At 46.5% G+C, this 24,505-nt stretch overlaps 2 protein-coding genes across 2 annotated transcripts in view; one reads left to right on the top strand and one right to left on the bottom strand.

Moving 5' to 3' along the window:
* The window catches only part of LOC121444853 (aldehyde oxidase 1), a 51,010-nt gene extending 44,610 nt beyond the window's left edge, over positions 1–6,400 (top strand). Inside the window, exons 30-35 of the mRNA XM_041646773.1 lie at positions 35–87; positions 1,066–1,180; positions 3,993–4,058; positions 4,457–4,645; positions 5,104–5,271; positions 6,115–6,400. Of these exons, the coding sequence (XP_041502707.1) occupies positions 35–87; positions 1,066–1,180; positions 3,993–4,058; positions 4,457–4,645; positions 5,104–5,271; positions 6,115–6,165 (642 nt within the window). The 3' untranslated portion in view covers positions 6,166–6,400. The remainder of the gene's footprint in view (positions 1–34; positions 88–1,065; positions 1,181–3,992; positions 4,059–4,456; positions 4,646–5,103; positions 5,272–6,114) is intronic.
* Positions 6,401–8,062: 1,662 nt separating this feature from the next.
* LOC121444867 (shugoshin 2-like) overlaps positions 8,063–24,505 on the bottom strand; it is a 28,212-nt gene continuing 11,769 nt past the window's right edge. Inside the window, exons 6-9 of the mRNA XM_041646791.1 lie at positions 23,520–23,743; positions 19,410–22,019; positions 16,821–16,971; positions 8,063–10,160 (exon numbers count right to left, since the gene is read on the bottom strand). Coding sequence (XP_041502725.1) covers positions 10,145–10,160; positions 16,821–16,971; positions 19,410–22,019; positions 23,520–23,743 — 3,001 coding nt within the window. The 3' untranslated portion in view covers positions 8,063–10,144. The remainder of the gene's footprint in view (positions 10,161–16,820; positions 16,972–19,409; positions 22,020–23,519; positions 23,744–24,505) is intronic.

Here is a 24,505-nt window from a genome sequence, read left to right as displayed (position 1 = left end):
CCTTCTTATATCTTGCTCTGCTTGTTCCTCTCAGGCGCAGACCGCTTTTGACCAGAGCATCAGCCTCTCGGCTATTGGATATTTCAGGTAAGACCGTCCCTTCAATTCGATGTCATGGAAAATTCCGGTATGAGCTTGAGGAAGAATTTCAGTTCTATTTGCGATTTTGGCCCCCAACCTGATGCACGACGTTCAGTTAGCCTGCTGTGGGAAGAAACTTTTATCTGCTACTTAATCCAAGTTCCCAGGCGACCGGCTCTGGGGAAAATAGTTCACACAGGTGAACGTGGTGCTGATTCGGTTCCCACTGTGGCCGTGAGGTGGCTTTCTGTGAACTGGTGCTTGAAATCCACAGCCATGGCTTTTGTTGAGAGCGCAATTTATCCCTGAAGTTAAGACCCAAGAGTATGGGTGAAAGTGTAGCCAGAATGAGGATAGGCGCCTCCTGTGTGAGCAGAGATCTGAGTAGCTGTGGAACATCCCACCCTCTAGGAAACGGTTGGTTGACTGTTTCCATGGGGAGTGAGTGCTGAGACAGGGCAGGGTCTTAGCTCCTGTTCTCACTCTGCCTGGGACTCCAGCTGCCTTTCAGGGACAGACACTGGTAGCGTTTTTTCATGGCCACCTCCAGGCTGGGGACAGAGGGGAGACAGGGGAGTGGACTCAGCAGGCTGCTGGCCTGGACTTCTTTTCTCTTTGACATTCACCTGTTCTTACTGATGAGAGGGGGATGGAGCAAGCATAGAGCCAGCTCATGGGAGCCAGGGGACCTGAATCCTCACAGGCAACACTGAATCCTGGAGCCAGAGGGAGAGAAAGCAGGCAGATAAGGCCCCCTTGAAACCGTGTTTGCTTTAAGATGCAGGCTGAACCCTCAATCTGAGGACCATAGAAGACGTGTTTCTTGGACACATGTGTTAGGCATGTGTTATGTGCTGGCATGGCCCTAGACACAGGTCCTCCTCTGAGTGCCACAGCTCCCTTTTTGCTGTCTTAATCATCGTTGTCTGAGATTGCAGGCGTTGATCACCTAACAGTGCTCCTCAACAATTCTGTTTCTTTCAGGGGCTATGAGGCGGAAATGAACTGGGAGACAGGGGAAGGCCATATCTTCGAGTATTTTGTGTTTGGAGCTGCCTGCTCAGAGGTGGAAATAGATTGCCTGACTGGGAACCACAAGGTCAGTTCCACCAGGGAATGTCCCCTGACTGTACTGAGTGAGATGCTAAACATTCCACACATGGTGCCTACTGGAAGGAAGTTGGGTGTGTGGCAGCACCATGCATTAGCCCTAAGGGTGATCTCTCTGTATTGCTAGAAAAAAAAATGAAACTCACGAGTTTCCTTAGCATTATAGTACCCTCTGTGGAAAACAATAATCCTTCTTCTTAGGTGTTTCCTTCTTTCAGTTTTAACTGGAAATAGGAAAGAAACTACTTCGAAACAGCCCGACAACAGCTTCCATGCAGACTCTTTTCTCAACTAGCAATCCTACCTCGTATGAGAAGTGTCTTAGCATGATGCTCTTGAAGGGCACCACAGGTGTCCACAGCTTGTTAAGAAGGACCAAGGGTCAGCTCAGGAGAGGCAGTGGTCAATCATGCCCTCTCCTTGGATGTCTTAAATGTCATCTTATACTTTTATAGGATGGGTGGGGTGTAGATGCACACTCCTGGACACACACAACAGCTTCAAGGACTTGGTTTCCTTTCTTGTACTTGGCCTTTTGTGGTAAAGAAAGTATTCATTGGTCATTGTATAATAAATGAGCACAGATACATCAAATGGGACTGCGGTAGCCTTCACAATGTCATGTCACTAAGCTACTAGGTTAGTGACAATCTGCCCCAAAACCTACCAAGAAGTAACCTCCAGCTTTGATATTTCCAAAATTTTGTGTCTATGTTCTTAGATTGTTATGCATAACTTTTCATTTATATCTTCTTAGCATATATTTTCAAAGTAGAGTCAGCCTTATCTTTGAGATTAGGTTTAGCCTCATTGAGCCTCCCTGCTAGAATATCAGATTTGTCTGGATTCTAGCGCAGACTGCATCTCTCTGGGGAACTTGGGACAGAAGCAGTGAACTGTCACCTCAAGCCTGACTCTTGGGTTAGAGTGGCTGTCCCACACTACGCTGAGAGTTCTCTCGTGCTAACTAATCTCTGAATCCCTTTGCCCTCAAATAAAAAGTCAGCGGGAACATACCTGTTTAGGTTTTTCTTTTGTCTTGGCCTTGTGGGCGCTCAGAACAGTAATGACTAACCTGGTGTTGGTTCAGGGTTTTGTTTCTTTGCTTGTTTTACTGTAATTGGACCTTTATGGACCCACTTAAGCTTCTGCCTCTGCTCCGGAGTGCTGGGATTAAAGGCGTGCGCCACCACCACCCAGCTCTGCATTTTCTTTGCTCCTTAACTATCAACAGAGTGTGTTTGCATGGTGGAAACCATCATTCACACCAAGGATCTACCGACTTGTTGGAGGATGGAGGTGTTGCCAGCACATAGGCAGGGCCCGCTCTTTTCTGCACTTTTAGGTGAGCAGAACACAAGTCCTAAGTTCATGTTTGTTCTTTCCCCCGCCCACAGAATGGAGTTCTATGGCAATGGAAAGCAGTTTGACTTTCTGTTGCCCCGTCCTGATCCATGGCTTGGTGATGTCACCGGGCTGGGTAGACTCCATGGATTAGCTTGGATAGAAGCCACAGGGCTTTGTGACGAGGCTTTTGAAGGACAGAGATATTGACATTTGTTGTTTCACTGTTTGTTGTGATAGACTAAATTTAGTCTCTTGAATCAGCCATCTTGAAGCTAATCCAAAGCAAATGAACTTTTTTATCCCCCTGGAAAATAAATATTACTTAATCTGGGGCTAAGAGCATTGTGTGGGGCTGAAGAGATGGTTCAGTGGTTAAGAGCCCTCGCTGCTCTTGCAAAGGATCCAGGTTCTGTCCCTAGTCCTCACATGCTGGCGTTCAACCATCTGTAACTCCAGTTTCTGGTGGTATGACACTCTTCTGACCTCAGTGGTCACCAAGCACACACAGAGTGGCCATACATACTGTGATATGAGAGGAAAAGTGTATTGGCTCTGGACCCCCCCAAGGTCAAGTTCTTGGCACAGTGGAGATTTATCTGCCCCAGAGGGACAGAGGGCAGAGAATGAGAGACAAAGACAGGAGACAGAGGACAAGGGAGACCCGGCATGGGTAATTGTCTCCAATGACAAAGTTCTGCCTCTGGATACAGGGACACAGACGTGTCACAGAGGAAAATGGTGGTTTATAAAGGGAGAAGGGGAAACCCCATGTTAGGATGAGGTGTTAATTAGGCGAGCCAAAGGAGAATTTTGATTGCTTGACTTCAATAGTTTGATAGCTGGACATTGATAGCCTCAGAAGGAGGAAGCAGCCATATTAGTGACCAGACCTTGATGGCTGTCTTTGGGAATGTAATCTGATGGTTTTTAGCAAGGCAGAGAGAAAGGGAGAGAAGGGCAAGGCCAGTGGGAGCCACACCCGCCAAGATGGAGCTGCCTAGATTCCCTTCACAGGCATGGAGGCAAACACCCAACCACAAAAAATAAAAATAAATAAATGTGGTTTTTAAAGCCATGCAGAATGGAGGGTGGGAATGGAGCTCAGAGGATGGAGCGTGTGCCTAGGATGTACAAGACCTTGAGTTCGATCCTCAATACCATATAAGCCATGCATGGTGGTGCATGTCTTTAATCAGTGGGGAGGTGGACTCAGGAGAAACAGAAGCTGAAGAACAACTTTGGCGACATTTAAAGCCAGTATGGCCTACATGAGACCCTATCTCAAAAACAAAGGTTTTAGATAACAAACGTGGTTACACAATGACAATTTGGTTGCTTCTTTATCATGAAAATAACATGATCTGTCCAAAGAAACACTTGACCCCATACCTGGAAGAAGGCATTTCTCAGCTTCTTCTCTCTGTGTTACCTGCATTAAACATTTATTTTTGTAGACCATCAGAACAGACATTGTGATGGATGTTGGCCACAGCATAAACCCAGCCCTGGACATAGGCCAGGTACGTGTAACTGTTTGTTCTTGTTTCCTGTTTGGGGAGCAGGAAGTGCAGTGAGTCTGAAGAGGAAACATCCCCTGGGGACCTTTACCCTGGTAGATGGGTCCGTGAAGGGTTCCGTCTGCCTCACTGGAGGAAGGCATGATGGTGTGTGCACAGGCCTGTGCAGACTCATTTAGAGTTACCATTGCAATGGCTACAACTAAAACCCAAAACCACCAACTTGGAGTCTAGCACTGAATGGGACATACAGAAATGGCTGTAGATGGGGTTCTGGGGACATTCTCCAAGATGCCCTGTAAGGCCCCTTGAACTGCAGTTCTCCAGGTCAGGCAAGCCACAGGCAGCGGGCATGCTCCTGGGAAGCCTCCTGGTGGGACACATTCCTTCTCTCCCCTCAGGTGGAAGGTGCATTTATTCAAGGAATGGGACTTTACACCATAGAGGAGCTGAGTTACTCCCCTCAGGGCGTTCTGTACAGCCGCGGTCCAAACCAGTACAAAATCCCCACCATCTGCGACATCCCCACAGAGATGCACGTCTCTTTCCTGCCGCCGTCTGAGCAATCCAACACCCTGTATTCCTCTAAGGTGAGCTGTGCTCGCTGACAGAGCCAAGGTTTCTTTGTTGTCTGTAGGGCAGGGAGACACTGGTCTACTTGGTGTTTGAGGTCTTTAGGGCACTACAGAAGGAGTCCAAAGTAAACATTTAATTATAAAGTAACTTAATGACATGTTGCAATATTTCCAATATGCCTAACATGGACTATCAGATCCCATTAGACTTTTTATATTGCAATCATCAACTTCATTTCTATATATGCTTGCTCCATTTGAAATCATTTTCTTAAGCTAGAATTCTAAATATAAAAATATTAAGGTCAGTGGGTAAAATACTTTTTCAAAAACAATATATGTATGGCAGTCTGAAGGTTTTAATATATGTGTGTGTGTGTATACTACATGTGTGTACATATATGCATATGAAACTATATTCAGAGAGGGAGGGGCATGTTGTGTCCTAACCTACCTGGCTCATTGCTCTCAAGGGTCTAGGAGAGTCTGGGGTCTTCCTGGGTTGTTCGGTGTTTTTTGCCATCCATGATGCAGTTAGCTCAGCGAGACAGGAGAGAGGCATCTCTGCACCACTGAGGTTCACAAGTCCACTCACTCCAGAGAAGATCCGCATGGCCTGTGAAGATACCTTCACAAAAATGGTATGTTGCACTCGAGATAAAAAAAATCATAAAATTCTTCATTTCTGTCCCCTGGCTCCATGGCCACGTTTCTTTAGCCCACTGCTGTGGTTTTCCAGGGAAGAAAAGACGGCAGGAACCCCTTAGGGCATGTGAGCTGGATGGAGTAGCTCTTGAACTTGTGCCCCTTGGTTATGGGTTTCCATCAGCCTGGCCTCGGTTGGTCTCCTGGGTGCTCGGGCCCTTATCACTTGAGGGGACCAGAAGGTTCGTTCTCTCGGTTTTATGTTTCCCCTGAGTCAGGCTTATGAGTTCAGGGGCTGTGGCTTGAACCTGGGGCACAGCCAGGAGTCAAGGTCACTGAGCTACAGTCCACTGTCACCCACGCAGGCCCTGGCAGCGTGAGGGAAAGACCCCCCTCCAGTGCAGCGTCCACGCTGAGCACACACTAGGGTTCTCTGCTCTCTGTACAGCAGCACGATTTGTGATATTTCACAGTAAAGGAAGCCACGCCACTCAGTTCCCTCCCCAGCTACAAGACAAGTTTCCTTCACTTGTGGGGGTGTCCCTTCCGCCCTTCTTCCATGCCTGCTCTGCATAGGATCCTGGGCCTCACCCTGGACAAACAGCCACCACCGACTCCACGTTTTCTTAGTCCTCTCCACACGGGGTGGAAAGCTCTCCACCCTTCTGCTGGATCCTGTCCAGGACGCCTCTGTACATCACGTGATGTGGTTCTCTGCTCTCTCATTGGCCCTGCTGCCTGTGCTGGTTTTAGCCTTCACTGTCTTCTGCTATTTATTTAACCTAAGTCACCAGCGTGTTTCTAACTGATAAGCATCCAAACTTGCTCTTTCTGTCCAGATTCCAAGGGATGAACCTGGATCCTTTGTTCCCTGGAGCATCCCTGTGTGAGTCAGATGCGAACTGCAGGGACTGGGTCCACCCGTCTGCGGGATGCACCTCCCGGTCTCTCTGCTGGAAGATGGTAACCATTAAAGCCAGATTTTCACAGCCCGGAATCATCCACAGCTGATTTTCATGAAGCTGATTTGGAAGTTTCACTTCAGGATGCTCCAGCATTATAAATTCTCTAAGTAATTATAAATCTTCTTGTAAATCGCACAGATATTAAATCGTTTCCTCTGAAGTGGTTTCATTCATTCATTTCTTCATTCATTCGTTATTCTGCCCCTCACATCTGTACAGTTAAATACGACAGCTAGGCTGTGCTCGCTTTTGGTATGTATACACCAACACAATTATACTATCTAATGAATGACGATTTTATAAATGATTTCTTTCCTATTGTGATCTGGAAATGTATTTATTTTTTCATTTCTCCCTGAGAGCAATCACCCCACTTTCCTAATCAGGACAGATATGGGCCCCGTATCTAAAGAGTCTCTGGGACCACGGGAGTCAGGAGGAGAGAGATAAATGAACTTCATCAAAACTTCAAAGGTGGCAACAGCATTCCCACTAATCAGGAGGGTGAGGAAGGAGGGTCTAGAGTCCAAGGCTAGCCTGGGCTACATAGCAAGACCGTGTCCCAACAAAACAAGGGCTAAGGATATAATTGGTGATGGAGTGTTTGTCTAGTGTGTTCAGGGCCCTTGGTTCATTTCCAGCACAGGAAGGAGAGAGAGAAACCCACAGAATAAGACAGAATTTTTGAAAATATATGACAAACGTCTTGTGTACAGAACACTTACAACTTAGAGCAAATCACTTTTCAGTGATTCAGGGCAAAGCACAAGTGGGAACGGAAGGAGGAAGCAGGCACATGGGCATGTGTAGACCCCAGCCAGCAGGCATCCCATGTCAGCCTCTCCCTCAGCTCACACTCCATGACGGAGCAGAGTGGACTGTCCCACTGATGGTTTGATGGGCACGGAGAGAGGTGCAGCTTGGTTCACGGGTTGGCAGGCAGCAGATGCAGGTGCAGACAGGATGGCAAGTGTGCTTGACAGTCTCTCTAGCAGTTGGTGAGGGGCACGTTTTCCCAATGGACAGAGTTAGATAGTGCATGTGATTATCACCTTCTTCTGGAACATGCAGGTGTCCCACGAATAGAATGATCGTGGGGTAACAGATGGTTTGGCCAGGTGTTCAGAGCGCAAGAAGAGACCGGTGGGGAGTGCAGACAAGAGCTGCATAAATGGAAGAGCGTGAGCCCGCTGTGTGAGGGGTTTTATATCACAGTGTCTTAGTTACTTCTCTAATGCTATGATAAAACATCAAGACCAAGACAACTTATAAAGGAAAGCATTTAATTCGGACTCCTGGTCCAGAGGATGGTAGAGTCGGTGATAGTCATGGCAGAGGACATGGCAGCAGGCATAGCCTTGCGCGGTAGCCAGGAGTTCAGATGCTGAGACGACAACCATGAGATGTGGGATCGAACTGGGAAGGTGTGGTCTTTTTAAACGTCAAGGCCCACCCCTGCGCTACATCTCCTCAAACAAGTCACACCTGCTAACCCTTCCCTTACCGTCCTGCCAGCTGCAGAACAAGCCATGAGCTATGTGAGCGTACAGGTGCCAAACACATTCAACCACAGCAGTCTGGCACCCGGGAGAAGGCCTCTGTGATCTAAGGTGCCAAACGAGCAGCTGGATAAACTGGCCCAGCCTCTCCCCTCCTCGGTCGCCCCAGTGCGGACACAGGTGTGAAGTTGTGGCGGCCATCACCATCCCAAGCATGCGCCTTTACACTCGCCGTCTTAAGGTTTCACAAGACACGGTGTCAGAAGGGTTCACCGCACGTGGGAGCGCGGAGCCCCCCACATCACGCATGCTCTGTGCTCCCAGACACCGCTCACGTGACAGTGCCGCCATGGCCGCCATGGCCTCAGAGACGCGGCTGGAGTGTCAGGTGGGACGTCCCGCCTCTCAGGAAGCAGATGTGTGATGGAAAAGACTTAGCAGTGTGCTGCCCTGGTGACCATAGGGGAGCAGAAAAGAGTCGGGCATTTATAGGTTATGCAGCTATCCGTTGTGTGCTTGAAAATTCCCCAAATAAGAAGGTAAACAACGCTGATAGAAAACAAAGGACACAAAACGAAATAGAAATGTTTAGTAAAAATAGAGCAAGGGGATCATGTCAGGTTCAGAAGAGGAACGCTAGGTACATCCTCGTGTAACCGGACCTTACTGGGGCACCGGGCACTTCTCTGGAATTATCATTAAGGAAAACATCAGTCTGGACCAGTAAGGCCAAGTGATGTTAAGGTGATTGTTCCACTTAGCTCTTCAGAGGTGGGTGGTGGCCTGGGGTCCTGTTTCCACTGAGGTTTCACCGCACATCTTGGGTGAAATGATCAAACCTCTTTGGGGTGCAATCTCCTCTCCTATACATTAAATGTACCGGTCCTTTTCACCGACCTGCTTTGTGGATCCAAGTGTCCCGACCCTAAGAGCTGGGTGGGGAGAAGGTCCATTCTGACACTGTAAGACATTGTTGAAGGAGCTGGCTATGTCTACTCTGGAAAGATCCGCACCTCTGCATGCTTAAGGTATTTGCTGCAAACTCTATTCTGTTTGCTTCTCTATGCCAAGGCTAATTAAGAAATAAAAACCAAAGATGCCAGTGGCTATTGTAAACCTTTTGACCTCATACCTTCCCAGAGATGGGCATGAAAACCAAGATGAACGCTTGGTCTGGCTGCAGGCTTGCGTCTGGTAGTGCGGCAAGGAAGTGATCATCCAAAGGAATCTGCTGTGCTCCTTCTTCCAAAGGAAAAGCATTTTATCAAAGCCCTATACCACTGTACCTTTTATTGATAATATCCAGTGGTGTTCTTATTCTAAAAACAAGTTACAAGTCGGGCAGTGGTGGTGCACACCTTTAATCCAAGCACTCGGGAGGCAGAGGCAGGCGGATCTCTCTGTGAGTTCAAGGCCAGCCTGGTCTTCTACAAAGTGAGTTTGGTTCCCGCCACCACTGTGGGCAGTTGACACCGGCCTGTAACTCAGGCTTCAATGGCTCTCTCTTACCTACACAGGCAGCGCCCCCCTCTGTCCTCACACAGACAAAAGCACATACATTAAAACACAAATAAGATTTAAGTAAGGTCTGGAGAACTAGGATATTAGCTCCTTTCCTGGTTACAGGCACAAATCCCTGACACATAGTGATTTAAGCGAGTGAGGTTTTCTTCAGGCTGCAGCTGGAAGGGATCAGGTCCACCGTGGTGGAGAAGGCATGGAGCAGGCATGCGAGGTCGGGGTCCCATCTCAGCCACAGTCAGGAAACAAGGTTCACGTTGGTGCCCAGCGCACAGGTGACCCCAGTCTGTGGGACAGGGCTGCTCTTCCCACCTTCCCTAGTCAGGAAAGCCAGGCACAACAGGCCCAGGGTTTGTCTGCTGCATGACAGCTACCATGGCCTGGGCGCTAAGATTACAGATAGTGGAAGTGATCAAGAAGCTGACGGCTAACGAGTATTCCTGAAATCAGCATGGCGGAGGAAATGGTAACAGGCAATAACGTTCAAACCCTCTTTCATCTTCATGTCTCCTCAACGCTCAAAACAGAAAGCAAGGTATCCTGCTGTACAAGATAACCAATGCAAGTGTGTTTATTTGGCTAAAAGGAAATGAGTTGAACTGCTAAATGACGTTCGGTAAGAATTTAAATTAACAAGTTATGTGATGGCCAATGCTTTTTAAAAAAAGTTTCCTATTTAAAATATAGTTATTGGATGCACACACACCTCAATGTAAGTATAGACAAACAATAATCCAGGAAAGTCCCCCAAAATAGAAAACAACAGAATACTTCATGTAAAAACCAAACATAATACTCCTTCATGTCTCATGTCTTGATCTTTGTTATGCTTCTGTTCTGACTTGTGCTTTGAGAACTCAGAAAAGCTAGGATTCATATCTCCTTCATCTTCTCATCTTGCTGCAAAGAAAAAGAAAAGGCAAGATTAGCAATAATGATTCCACACTAATTATCTCTTTCTGGAAGAACTGAGAAGAAAACCATTTCCAGGAAGCGGTTTCCTTAAACCATAGCTTTGTCCCAAGGATGAGGGGGGCACCGAGATGCCGAGCTTTTCTCTGTAGTTTTTGGCACCTATGATTGTTCTCCTACAAAGAGCACTGGGGGTTACTACATCAGGTCTCTTTAGCTCAGTGAACCACACTGTGGGTTTTTCTGGGACTTGCTGTTCTCATTCAACATCCTGGTCACCTTCAAGTGTGCCCTGGCTGGAGCACAAACCCTCAGCTCCTACTCTGTATGGCTGCACCATTGCTTCTGCGGAACCGCGAGCTCTCCTGTGTGCGCTGAGGTTTGCGGTGGCTTCTTCTGTTTGTGTGCTGTGAGCCAGCTGTGCGCTTCCCTCAGAACAGCAGCTGTGGGAAATGCATGAGGCCTGAGATGCAGGCGTCCTCCTCCAGAAAATATTTGTCTTCTTCTTACGACAAAAGGGGACACTCCAGGTCATGGGTCGCTCATCCTCCATCCTAAACTCCACGTCTGCACTTACCAGATAGTAGACCCCAGATGGAACCAGAATAAGGACTTAGTATTCATTATAAATTCTCAGGTTTGCTCTACGTTCAGGACTTTTACTCTGCTGCTCTGTTGAGACAGTCCCACTGCACCGAGAGAGTCTGCATAGACTTCATTTCAGTCCAGCCCTAGGCTTCATTCTGCCCCAGGACTGTAAGGCTGGGAATATAGGTCAGGCTCCCCTAGATAGACAGGTGGCTTCCGGTAAAAACCAGCTCCTGGTCCATCTACCTCTCTGGGTTCCTTCTCACCTCACTCTGATCTGAGTCTTTTTCTACTTTAGTGTTCGCTAAAACGTCCAGTTCACTTTTCCATTTCAGTATTTCACCCACATTCCTGTGTTCTCAGAAAGAGGGCTGACCCTGCTCCACAGTGCTGTGGGTGGGGTTAATCTCTTCTCTACATTGCGTGTGCATGCACACGTGTAAGGTGTGTGTGCTTTTCATGAAATGTATGTGTATAGCCTCAACATGAAAAGACAGAAAAGGCAGGCAGGGAGCAGATCCCTTCTCTTCCGTAACTCATCTCCAGAGACAATGACGCTACCACTCTGAGTAATTGAATTTGATAAAAATTTTAAACAAAGATCACAATATATTTTCAGGGAAATACTGAATAATAACAACCCAGCTGTGGAAACAGAACACTGCAGATGTGTCCGTCTCCAACAGACACCTCCGCACTCGAGGGCTGGAATGCAGGAGCGGATGGAACAAACATATTTTAAAAATCTTTATCTTTTAAGTTGCAAAGCATTGAAGATGAAAAAGAAGACGTTACAGTAAAATCCACAAGCCATAGTGAATATATAATCACGATTTCATATTAAATCAGAACAACCGTCTTTCTGAAACAAAGACCAAACAGGGGAGACAGATAGGGACACACAATACAAAGATTTCACTGCAGCACTTTTAATATAAGGAAGATCGGTCAGAGAAAAAGTAAGAGCTGAGGACAGAGAACACCTGGGCCAGGACCCCAGAATGTCAGGGGCAGGGACAGGGTGACAACTTCTCACCTACTGCTGGCAAGAACTGTAAATACGACAGGACGTTCTGTTACGGCTGCGGTGCTCTCCCCCAGGACTGGTGGGAACACACATCGGGACGATAAAGAGAAGCAGTGTGGCTGAACCTCACGGGTTTATGAAACCATCTAATCTAAGGCAAAGAATTATACATCACCCCAGGTGGTGAAGTGCTTCTAATGCGGATACGGGATAACAGTTATGAAATTATGTGCTAGAATTGAACAAACAAGCAAATACTTTCAGATAATGAGAACTAGGCTTCTCACTGATTGAGAAATTACAAATTAAGCAAAGGGGAATGCTAAAACGAACCCTGTGGTATTGAATTCAAACCAGAGGTATTAGATCAACTCTAATATATCATGGTTCCATTACACACCACATACAGGAATAAAAAAGCATATGTCTATGTGGATGGTGTATCAGTTTCCTCTGAGATTAGAACATTCCATCCTGCGGGTTCCTTAAACAGGAAGGTAAACGACTCAAAACAGCTTCAAGAAGTTCCTGAAACTGAGCAGATCCACTAGAGCAGTGGTTCTCACCTGTGGGCCACGACCCTCGGCGCGGGGATCACCTAAGACCATTGCAGAACACAGATGTTCAGGTATGAAGTAGCAATGACAATAATTTTATGGTGTGGGGGCCACCACAACACAAGGAACTCTATTCAAGGGGCACAGCATTAGGAAGGTTGAGAACCGTGACATCAGAGCAAGCAATCAACACGGAGAGTCTCACTCGGACGGAAGGAAGCTAAGCCTTGAAAAGGACTCGCACATCAGTCGAGCTGCAAAGACTCTGAAACCCCAGCCGCCTGGAAGCAGAGACCAGCTGAGCTGTCTGCAAGGGTGAGACCAGTGGAGGCACCTAAAGGACTCTCTCCAGCCTGTTGAGCTATCTGCACGCTACTCAGGGAGCTCCTGCTTCCCGGCTCTGTGGGCTTCACCCATGCTCAGTGGGCTTGGTGATGCAGCTGTGTCTGGGTCATTTCTCCTCTGTAAGTAACCCCTTACCGGTATAAGCACATTCCTGTAAGTGAAGTTGGACGTTGGTGGTACCTGTCTGTTGTGGGCTTCCTATCGGATGTGAGTAGATGTGTGGGTGCATCCCCCAGGAAAGCTGTGTCCCCAACACTGGCTTAACAGAAATACATATGCTTCCTAGTGCTGTCTGTGAGAGGGCCCAGCCACAATCCCTGGATAGACGGACTTGAGCCAGGACACCACCCACAATCCCCTCTACTGGCATTCGTGCCTTTATGTAAGCCCTTCCCGATGGTGACGGGAGGAACAGTGATTTGTGTCCAACCACGGGTGACACGGGTGAGAGAGAGGTCGTCTCACTTCTGAGAGCATATTTCACAGAAAAGACGATCTCACTGCAAGGTTCTGCTGTAGACTCTTTCTATAGCTCTGAGCCTTGTGGGAGAGGGAGGCTGGAAGTGAGAACAGTCCAGGGCCAAGATCAAGATGAGGAAAGTCTCCCGACAACATCTGTTAGGAGATCCTCAGAGAAGATCCAGTCTCTCTGACACCCTGATTGTGGTACTATAAAGCCCTAAGCCGAACCCCCATGAAGCCACGCCCAGAGTATGAGAAATGATAGTAGGTGCTGTCTTCTCAGCAGCTAGATTTACGGTGATGCTGTGCAGAATAGATAGGAAGACAGTACCACACAGTGTCAGCCATGAGCACACGGAGAGTATCATCTGATCCCAGGCCAGGGCAGGAAGAACATTATGATGACTGAACACCTGTGTGGTCAGACAGCAATGGACCGGTCAGAAGAGGAAGACGCCTTGTTGATGGAAATCAGAAGCAATTCTGAGGGCTCCCGATGCCAGAGTTGGGATCACGCAAGTAATGAAGTAAAGATGGACCACGTTGGATTCCAACTAGAATATAACAGCAGCTATTGGTTCACCTCACCGTGTCAATATTAAGAAAGAAAGGACACTATTTCCTCAGAGAAGCAGAACAGAAACTCAGCGATGCTCTCACGCATCACACTGGAATGATTTCAAGCAAACCCTACTAAAAATATTAAAATCAAAAAGCAAAATTTTGTGGAACAGGATGTATGTACTCAAAGCATCTCCCCCAATCCTTAAGGAAAAAATAAAATTTTCACACCGTAGAAACCCAGCAGGTCAGATCAAGATGAGCCTTCCCTGCTAGTGGAACAGACCGACATAGCGAAGCCCTGACATGTTGCGCCGAGGATGTGTCCTTCGCGTGGAACTCATTCAGAAAAGCATCACACGTGTAATTATGAGAACAAACAGGAACAATCCCCAAGCCTCAATTTGTGGATATTCTAACAAAATAACTGACCTGCGATCTTCAAGTGCAAGGAGAACAAAAGGATTAGGGAACCGGCAGGTGGGGTAGCCTAAGGAGAAACAGAGGCTGAACGAAACACAGGGCACAGACGAGTCCTAATGCAGAGAAAGGCCATGAGCCGCGTGCAATTGGCCAGCAAGTACATGGAGAGATGATGGAGGAAGGTCATTGGCTAATAAAGGAACTGCGTTGGCCCATTTTATTGGTTAGAGGATAGGTGGGAGGAGTAAACAGAACAGAACGCTGGAAGGAAGAGGAAGTGAGCTCAGAGACTCCACAGCTCTGCTTTCCGGAGCAGACCCCTCAGCAGAGACGCCATGCCCCATTCCCGGGCAGACACACGCCATGAAGCTCCGACCCAGGATGGACTAGGCTAGAATCTCCCCGGTAAGCGCACCTTGGGGTGCCATACACAGATGATTAGAAATGGGCTAAATTAATATGTGAGAATTAGCCTAGAAGAGAATGGGCCAAGCAGTGATTAAATGAATACAGTTTGTGTGTTGTTATTTCGGGGCATAAGCTAGCCGAGCAGGCGGCCGGGGTGCTGGGAACGCAGCCCTGCCGCCCTTATTACTTCAGAGAGATGTTCGGCAACCCTGCTCACCAGAGCTTCACAGAGAGGCTAGAACCAGAGAGCCAAACAAGCGATGAGCGTGAAAGGAACTGGATTCTAACACAGGGTGGCAATGTAAAACAGTCTGGCTCCGCACACAATTTCCAGCCTGGGTGTAAGATCAGAGAGAAATCAAAACATGGCTGTGCAAGCATTTACATACCACCTTCCAGACCGCATCGTTCCTGACAGCGGGAACGACAGGGAAGAGAAATGAACAAAGGTCCGGTCCAATCCCGATAACGGGGGAGCGGAACTGTGGTCTGGACACACAGCAAAACGCTGTTCATAGAGCACAGGACGAATGCTTGCTCATCTACCACATGGAGGAGCCCAGAAAACCCCGTGGTAGCAGAGTAAGCCAGTCTCAGCGTCTAGATACGATTGTGCTCACACACGTCCAGAACAGAGGTGGCTACAGCTAGGAAGTAGAACAGTTAACTCCAGCTAGAAGGTGCACAGAGGACAGGATTCCTTTCTCGGATAAGGAAATGTTCTAAATTGATTGTAGTAGTGGCTGTACATACTCGTGAGAGGGTTTTCTTGGTGGTGTTCAGAACTGAATCCATGGCAAGGGCTCACACACTCAAGTATGACCTGCATTCCTTATCTGTGCGCATTTAAAAACCTATGATTCTGTGCACTTCAAAATGGGGCAACATATAGTATACCCCCAAAGACACAGTGTACATCTCAAAAAATCTAAGTTGTAAAAACCCCTTGGCCCTGCCTTCCCATCTCACCCTCTGTGGAGTACTGCCACCTGCTGGTTCCTGCTTGGAAATGCCAGACAGAATCATCAGGGTTTGACAGGAGGAGCAAACACTAAAATGACCCAAAGGACATTTTGTGATCATTTTCTCCAGCTTATGGAAAATATTTGTACACAATAGGATTTTTTTGAGAATTTTGAGAAAAAACTGATTTTATGAGATAGGCTACTTGACTTAGTTTTAAAAACCTGAGATTTCTGAAGAAAACAATGTCAACAGTCATTGGGGATGAAGGAAATGTGCAAAGAGTGGTTATTAGAAGGCAGTAAGAATTTATAGAGTTTTGTGAACTACAGTCTCATGCAACCAGGGCGAGGTCTACCCTGAGCTGTAACCCAGTCCTGCCGCATCCTAATGCGGTAACTTCGTTAAGAAATTCCTGAGTGTGCACGTGTGTGTGCATGCGTGCGTGTATGTAAGAGGGAGAACGAGAGAGTACATACATATGAGTGTGCATATGTGTGTGTGTAGAGCCCAGATGGACGTCAGTGTCAAGATGCCTTCCTCGGCTGGCTCTCTCTGAGCTGGGGTCTCCCACTGAACTTAGATCTGCTAGACCGGCTGGCCAGCAAGCACGGGAACCCTGCTGTCTGCCCCTCCCTCTCCAGGGTTGGGAAGACAGGCGCATGCTGCCCTGCCTGACTTGTACGCGATTTCTGGGGCTCTGAACTCAGGTCCTCGTGTGTCTTCTAGCTCTTTACTGATGAAGTCATCTCTCCGGCCCCAGAAAAACCTTATTCTTTAAAGACAAACACATAAGTGTTGTGTGAATGAAAATCATTCAGCATCAGAGACCTGCTTTAGAAGCACAGCTGAATCAAACCCAGCACACTGTCGATGACTACTAAAGCTGGGGGGGGGAGGAACTGGGTAAAGTGGCTACAAGTCTTTCTCTGCTAGTGTACATTTACAGTGAAAAAAATTAAGAAAAAAAATTGTTTCTCTTCGGGACCAGAGGAAATATAAGCCACACTGACTTCTAGGGAGCAACGCAGGAAATAAATGTGGGTAATAGCTATGAAAACAGTGGTTGGTAAATTGTATTCAACAAATATAAAAAATTATAGCTACCAATTAAAGTTTCTAAAATGACAGCAGTAAGATGGAAATTAACTGAAACTAATTTAAAACCAGAGCTGAAAGAGAGAGGAGAAGTTTCAATTGATGGCCTCTCTCCCAAGTTCATCCTGCGTACATATGAACATGTTTCAGGAGTGTTCAACACTAATCCAGGCCAAGCGCTTCTCGAAGTACAGTGACAAGCCCTGCCACACTTGCCTTACGAGGTTCGGCTCTCTCAGGTTGAGAGGGGCGCACTGCCTTTTCCTTCTCGTCTGCTCTGCAGCCTGGTCTTCTGACCCGTTCTTGGGGTTAGCGGGGTTGCTTGACACAGAACTGGTGTCCACCAAGTCTGGGAATATTCCTCTACCTGAAAGGAATATTTTCACAAATATTTGTAAAAGCATATATAAAGATATGGAAATAAGTATGAAGTAAATAAATACAGTTGGCCTAGCAAAGAGAACACATTTTAAGACATAAAATTCATTTTGTGAAGAAAACGGGCTTACTTACTTAGGGTTCTCACTACTGTGACAGAGACCCTGGTCATAAACACCGTGGGCAGGGCAGGACCTACTTCACTCACAGTCCGTCACGGGAGGCTTCAGGGAAGGAACATGGAGGCGGGAGCACATGCAGAGGCCATGGAGGGCGCTGATTACTGGTTTGCTCCTCTTTGTTCAGCCTGCTTTCTTTTTTTTTTTTTTTTTTTTAATTTAATTTTTTTTAATTTATTTATTTATTAAGGATTTCTGTCTCGTCCCCACAACCGCTTCCCATTTCCCTCCCCCTCCCCCGATCAAGTCCCCCCCCCCTCATCTGCTCGAAGAGCAATCAGGGTTCCCTGACCTGTGGGAAGCCCAAGGACTGCCCACCTCTATCCAGGTCTCGTAAGGTGAGCATTCAAACTGCCTAGGCTCCCACAAAGCCAGTACGTGCAGTAGGATCAAAAACCCACTGCAATTGTTCTTGAATTCTCAGTATTCCTCATTGTCCGCTATGTTCAGCTAGTCCGGATTTATCCCATGCTTTTTCAGACCTAGGCCAGCTGGCCTTGGTGAGATCCCAATAGAACATCCCCATTGTCTTAGTGTGTGGGTGCACCCCTCGTGGTCCTGAGTTCCTTGCTCGTGCTCCGTCTCCTTCTGCTCCTGATTTGGACCTTGAGATTTCTATCCGGTGCTCCCGTGTGGGTCTCTGTCTCTGTCTCCTTTCATCGCCTGATGAAGGTTAATATTCCTGAGGATGCCTATGTGTTTGTCTTTGGATTCACCTTATTTAGCTTCTCTAGGAACATGAATTATAGGCTCAATGTCCTTTATTTATGGCTAGAAACCAAATATGAGTGAGTACATCCCATGTTCCTCTTTTTGGGTCTGGCTTACCTCACTCAGGATAGTGTTTTCTATTTCCATCCATTTGTATGCAAAATTCAAGAAGTCCTTGTTTTTTACTGCTGAGTAATACTCTAATATGTATATATTCCATACTTCCTTCATCCATTCTTCCGTTGAAGGGCATCTAGGTTGTTTCCAGGTTCTGGCTATTACAAACAATGCTGCCATAGAAACCCAAAACCAGCAGCCCAGGGAGGCCACTACCAACAACAACAACGGACTGGGCCCTCACCATCAATCACTAATCAAGAAACTGCAATTTAGGTTTGCCTACAGAAGGCATTTTCTCAGCTGGGAGTCCCTTGCACAACTGACTCTAGCTTGTGTCAAGCTGAACTAAAACTAGCCAGCACACCACTAACAAGGGCTACAATGTTGCAGCTCTAAAACACAAAAGTTCTTCATGTTCAACCCTTCCTGAACCTACAGCAATCTCTGCACACTCATTCACACACACACACAGCTCTGGCTACTCGGTGTGACTGTCACCTGGGGGCAGACAAAGAGGAGTTATTCTTCTAACATATCCTACCACCCGGACTCTTGTGACTCTTTTACCTAGGGCCCCTTTTATCTAGACTAGCCTTAGCCTGTAAATTCCAGTGTTGTATAGACACACTGAAATGTTGGTCCCAAGTAGAAAAATTTTTACATACAAATGTCTAATGCTACAAAATCTTACAAACTCTCTGATGACAAAGAAAATCTTTATGACTGGGCTTTCAGGAATAAGTGGGGTAAGTAGTTTTATATAAAGCATGATTATAGTATATGTTTAAAGATCCATAATGGTAAATGGTGACAGCCAGTTTCAGCAAATTTTTTCCCATCGTTGTATTTGGTTATTGGTAATAACTATTATTTTTTATAAGCAGGGTTAAACAAAAGTAAACACTAATGCTGAAAGTCTTGACAACCCATCAGTCTACAGTGCGACCTACATGATCATCTCTGCAGCTCACTGTCTGCTTTACAAACGACTTCCCGCACACTGCGCGGCGACCCTTACATATCTGTGTGCCCACCCTGCGGGGAGGAGCAGTCTTACTGCTGCTCTGACCACACGAACTGAAGGCACCTTCCCAAACTCACAGTTTCCCTCCCTAGAATAAATTCAGTGCAATTAGCCACCACAAGCATTTACGACATTTAATCCCCTTCCAACACACGAAGAGAGGTGTGATCTGCCCCACACCATCATTAGATAACGCCTAGTAAAGCCTGAATCGGGGTTTAGATGCAAATGTGCAAGAGAATCTGTTACCCTCTCAACGTACAAACCTTTCATTTTTCTGTTTCCATATGTGCAGTCATATACTGCTTTAAAATTTTTGCAAAACTGCCCATTTCAAAAGCAAATACACCAGTGGTCAAGTGAAAAGAACATAACTCTAAAACCTTGGCCTACCTATTCCGGACTTCTGCCTTCTGCAGCAGCTTTTCTGAGTCCTCTCCTTTGTCTTGTCAGGAGCAGGCCCAGGCCCGCCTGCTGGAAAGATGCTCGCACTCTCCAGGAAGGAACTTCCTTCCATCAGCAGAGTTTTACAAGAAGTCGTCGTCAGAGGCAGTGAGCTCTCCCACATGTCGTCAAAGGAAGAATTCTGTATGTTAGAGGAGCGCATCTGAGATAAAGGTTTCAACGCCTTTGGGCAGAAGTCCAGTTTATTCTTGGCAATTTTCCCATCCTCCAAGTAGTTTTCCTTATCGGCCTGCTGGGAGTCGCCTGACTTTGTGTGGTCAGTGCTGGCTGTCATTTCCACCGCCCCATGGGTATCTGAAGGAAGAGCTAGGGGCCTCTTTCTTTTCTTTGATTTGGATGTCACTCTATCTCTTCTTTTGGCTGGGCAACTTCCTCCTTTGGCCACGCCCAAAGAGCCGGCATCTCCCAGTGCAAGCACAGAGCTCTCTTCCTGGCTCTTTGGTGGGTTAGTGGGCTCTCCGGGACCAGCATCTGGTTCTCCAGGACCAGCATCTGTTCCGTTCCTGCCCTGGGGTGATCCAGACTCCAAGGCGACAGACTGCTGTGAGGCACCTGGAAGCTGTGAAGTATGTTCGCTCTTCCCTCCTGTCAAGATGTTCTCGGCTATGCCTGCAAAGTCTCTCTGCTTTTTAACTAGTACACACGAATCTGGGATTGGCTCACCATTTCCCTCTTTATTACTCTTGATTCCTCCAGAGTAGGAACTCGTAACAACTTGGTCTTTGACACAGCTCTTAAAGCCATTCACGTCTGCATTAGTATTCTCGTGTATCTGGCTCATTTGAGAAACAATTTCTGATTTATTGACCTTCTGGCAGACCTTATTTAATGGGTCATGCACACTTCCTTCATCATTTTCATGCATTTGGTTGGTTTTAGAAATTATTTCTGTCTTTCGAAGTGCCTTTTGTCTAGGCTTCTTATCTTCTTTTGAGTCCTTGTGACTAGCAGGTGGCACCTCATGGTCGTGCACTCTCATCCCCAGGAGCGTGTGACTCTTACTCTCATATAACTTTGCACTATCTTTGTTACAAATGGCAGGCACTTCAAACTTACTAAAATCTTTTAAGGTTCGGGGAATGTCTTTATCCTTTTGAGGTAAGAAAGACTCGTCCATTTCTGAACAATGACCACCTTCGTCATTACTAAAATTATTCACCTTGGAGATTACTTCTGTCTTGCGATTTACCTTGTGCCTAGGGATCCTGCTAACATGGGACTCTATCCAAGCAGGGTGCACACTGGTGGTTTGCTTGGACAGATCCAGAACATTCTGCGCCCGACAATCATGTAAGCGTCCGTTGTTTCTTGCGACAAGTGGAGGTGCTTCTAACCCTTCTGCAGCGTCGACGGCTGCACGGGTGGACTCTTTACTCGCTGGGGTTTGGAGGGGGACGTCTTTGTCAGTATCCTCATATATTTGGTTCATACTAGAAATTATTTTTGTCCTCCGATTTATTTTCGGCTTAGGATTATTTAGCTTGGACTGAATGTGCTGCACACTGACCAACTTTTTCAAGTCCAACATAGTCTGGGTCTCAAAGTCGCATACAGTTTTGTTATCTTTCGTGGAAAGATCAGCTCTATGGAATTCATTTGCCACGTCTAGCTTTTCAGAACTGGCCTCTTCGTCCTTCTGGTTTGGATATAAATGATCCTTTTCTGAGTTACGAATCACAAATGTCTGTCGAGAAGGCTTATTTTTATTACAATGCGGGGCGTTCTGACATTGATCAAACTCACTACCTTGAAGGAGTCTGACTGAACATGGAGAGAAAGGGCGTGTTTCCTCTTGCTCGCCTGTCGTGCGTCTTTGTTTCCTCTTTTTATTTTGGATGGTCTCTTGATCCAAGCTGCTCGGGAGGGTTATTTCCTTCAGCATGTTTGCCTGAGGTGGCTCAGTATCGGCAATACAATTTGGATCTTCCGAGTCCCCTCTGCCACCTAAGACAACAGAGCCTCGTTCTGGTCCGTTTTCCGTCTTTCCCTCCGCACCCATTTCCGAACTACCTTTACATTTTCTCTTGGCTCTTTCTCTCCTTTTGTCAGAGCTTGGATCTTTTACTTTTCTGAACGCTTCCTTTCCACAATCTGTCTTTTTCTTCCTTTGATTTTTATTGCTTTTTGAAATTGCAATGATTTTGTTCACTTCACTGGCAGTTAAATCCATGTCGGCGTTTTCGTACACAGATTCTCGCAACTGAAACCCATGGGTGTTCCGCACTGTGGCCACGGGCTGTGTCTGAGGGTCGCTGGCAGCCTCAGCAGGGAAGCGGGGAGAACACTGTGTTTCTCTTTGCATTTTAGTACTGGTTTCACTAACACAACCATTTATCTCAACGTCCCAGTTGAACCCTGGACTGGACATCTGTGGGTAACCTGAGTCTGTGCCGTGCAGATTCTCTGCAGAAGACCCGCGCTTTCTCCTCTCAGTCACGTTGTTAAGTGACGGTTTTTCCCTGCTGAGGCAGGAAGATGGCGCAGTTTTCACCTCACTCAGAGGACTCTTAGGGCTTTGGGTTGAGTCATCATGGCTTTCTGCAAAATAAAGAAATATAAAAGTAAGTATGCTACAGTAAACAAAACATACTTGGCTATTGCCGAGAAAACTTCTGCTAAGCCGTTCTTCTCAGATCCTTGCATCTGTTAACTGTGTAACGCTGACCACAGTTAGTCCGGTAGCCAAGTTCCTAGAAGCTGTGCTGGCGCCACTGTTGGGCACAGGCCATCCTAATCCTGAGCAGGGTGCGGCTGTGTCCATTCTCATGGATGTGAGGTAAAGTGGGACGTGGGAGCGCTCCATTATCCTAGTTAATGTTTCTCAGCAGGCTCTGAGCTCAACAGTTAGGGTTCCGTGATCCAGTCTGAAAATCTCCAGCCAATCTGTGAGCACCGCAGACTACAGCCCAGGACCGTCAATCAGGAAGACGTGTAAATGGAATGTCTTCTCAGTGAGCCAGGATCAAGCTCATTAGCACGACAGTCTCGTTTCTGGCACTCTGACTAAACAGACACTAGCACTTAAGGGAGTTTATTCAGCTCACAGTTCTTGTTACAGTTCACCCTCGCCAGGAAGTCAAAGCAGCAGGACCCTGAAACGGAAGTGCCCTCCCCCTCCGCAGAAGAGTCAATGGAGGGTCACTCGCACTCAGCTGGCCTTCTCCACTTGAAAGGTCAAGCATTGCCTACCTGGGGAATGGCGCCACCTACAGGGGACGAGTCCTCCCAACTCAATACAACCAAAACAATCCTCCACAGACCTGCCATGGCAACCCTCCTCGCAGGCAATCTCTCACTGAGATCACCTCTCCAGGGCCTCTAGATTATGTCAGGTTGGCAACTAAAAACTTATCATCATAACCAGTAACTGGTTGTGATTAAAAAAGTCACTATATCCATCTACACCCCCACTTTTCAGATCCATGAAAAGGATTAGATAAGACTAAATCAATGTAGTAGAGTTGTTCAAATCACGATAAACAAAGTGGGAGTCTTAGTCCTGCTCATTTTTCAAGATTGCTTCCAGACTAACAGTCTTAGGTCCCAGAGGATGTGACATTTGTGGAGCTTCTTTCTTCTAGTTGAAATTTTCACCAGCAGTTTTAAGTGTTAGAAGTTGGAAAGTACAAGTTAGTAATGCAAGAGACCTGGCTGACTGTGGCAGACTGAACATGACTGGCCCATAGTCTCAGGGTGTGGACCTACGAAGTGTGGCCTTGTTGGAAGAAGCGTATCACTGTGGGGGTGGGCTCTGAGGTCTCCTATGCTCAAGATACGGCCCAGTGACACAGTTCACTTTCCTGTTGTCTACTTCTCCAGCTGCATGCTCCCTGCCATGATGATGACGGACTAAACCTCTGAAACCATAAGCTAACCACCTCAGTGAAATGTCTTCCTTTATTAGAGTTGCCTTAGTCAGGGTGTCTCTTCACAGCTATCGAAACCGGAACTAAGACACCAACTCATGAGCTTTTTAGACATTGTTATCTTCAAGAAAGTCTGATGAACAACTACATAAAGTTTCTAAAACAATCCTACCTTTAGGATGAACATCAACACTAGAAGAAGTTTGTTTTGAATAACTGGAGACACATGTATTCTGGTTATCTTTCGTGGGAAGCAATATTTCCAAGTCACACTGGCGTAAGGACAAAGATTGTCTTGAGAGCGAGGAGGTGACGTCAGGTGACGTTTTTGATGCAATTCTGCTGTAACACTTTGTTCTCCATTCATCGTCGTCATTTTCTGAAGTTAATAGAACCCTAAAGGCAAGTGAAAAATCAGACAAGAAATTCTGTGTTTTATAAAAATCGTATAGAAAAAAAAAGATACCACTGTACATCTGCCAATAATCTGACCTGTTTCTTAGAAGAAAAGCAAAAATTATGTGAAGAAAAAGAAAACAGTAATAAGCAAAACATAGGGATTATTAAAGAACTGGGATAGCAGCTGGAGTGATGGCCGAGCAGCTAAGAAAAGGTACTGCTCATCCCGCGGACCTAAGTGTGGTTCCCTCCACCCAGGCTGGGCTACTCCTGCTCCAGAAGGATCTGTCTCCAGTCTGCATGAATTAAAGATAATAAAATATGCTAAAAGAAATGAGATACAATCTAAATTTCTCTGCAAGAAAACTTAGATAACTTTCCTTAAGTTCTTAAGGAAAAATAATCCTTTATGATATACTTCCAGAAAACAGAATTTGTATCAATCAGCGCTACGAAAATACCTAACCCTGAAAAATAATTGCAATAAAAAAATTATGAATAATTTTCATTGTAACACACATGCAAACACCTTTAAACAACAACTGTGAGTCTGTGATTCAGAAAAACAATGCAATGGAGGGTCAATATTTAAAAATCGATCACTGAGAGACACGGCCCAGCACGTCAGCGTATTTGCTGTGCAAAGCCTGAAGACCTGAGTTCAATTCCTAGAACCCATTACAGAGAGATTCCACAAAGCTGTCCTGACATCCGCAGACACGTCATGTGCTTGCACACCCAGACACACATCATGTGCAC

Source organism: Microtus oregoni, unplaced genomic scaffold (genome assembly GCF_018167655.1).
Source record: "Microtus oregoni isolate MIOR12 unplaced genomic scaffold, Mior012 000144F_ref0000341, whole genome shotgun sequence".
In the NCBI taxonomy this organism is placed as follows: Eukaryota; Metazoa; Chordata; class Mammalia; order Rodentia; family Cricetidae; genus Microtus; species Microtus oregoni.
Note: the sequence above shows the minus strand (reverse complement) of the source record. Positions and strands in the feature narration are given on the sequence as shown.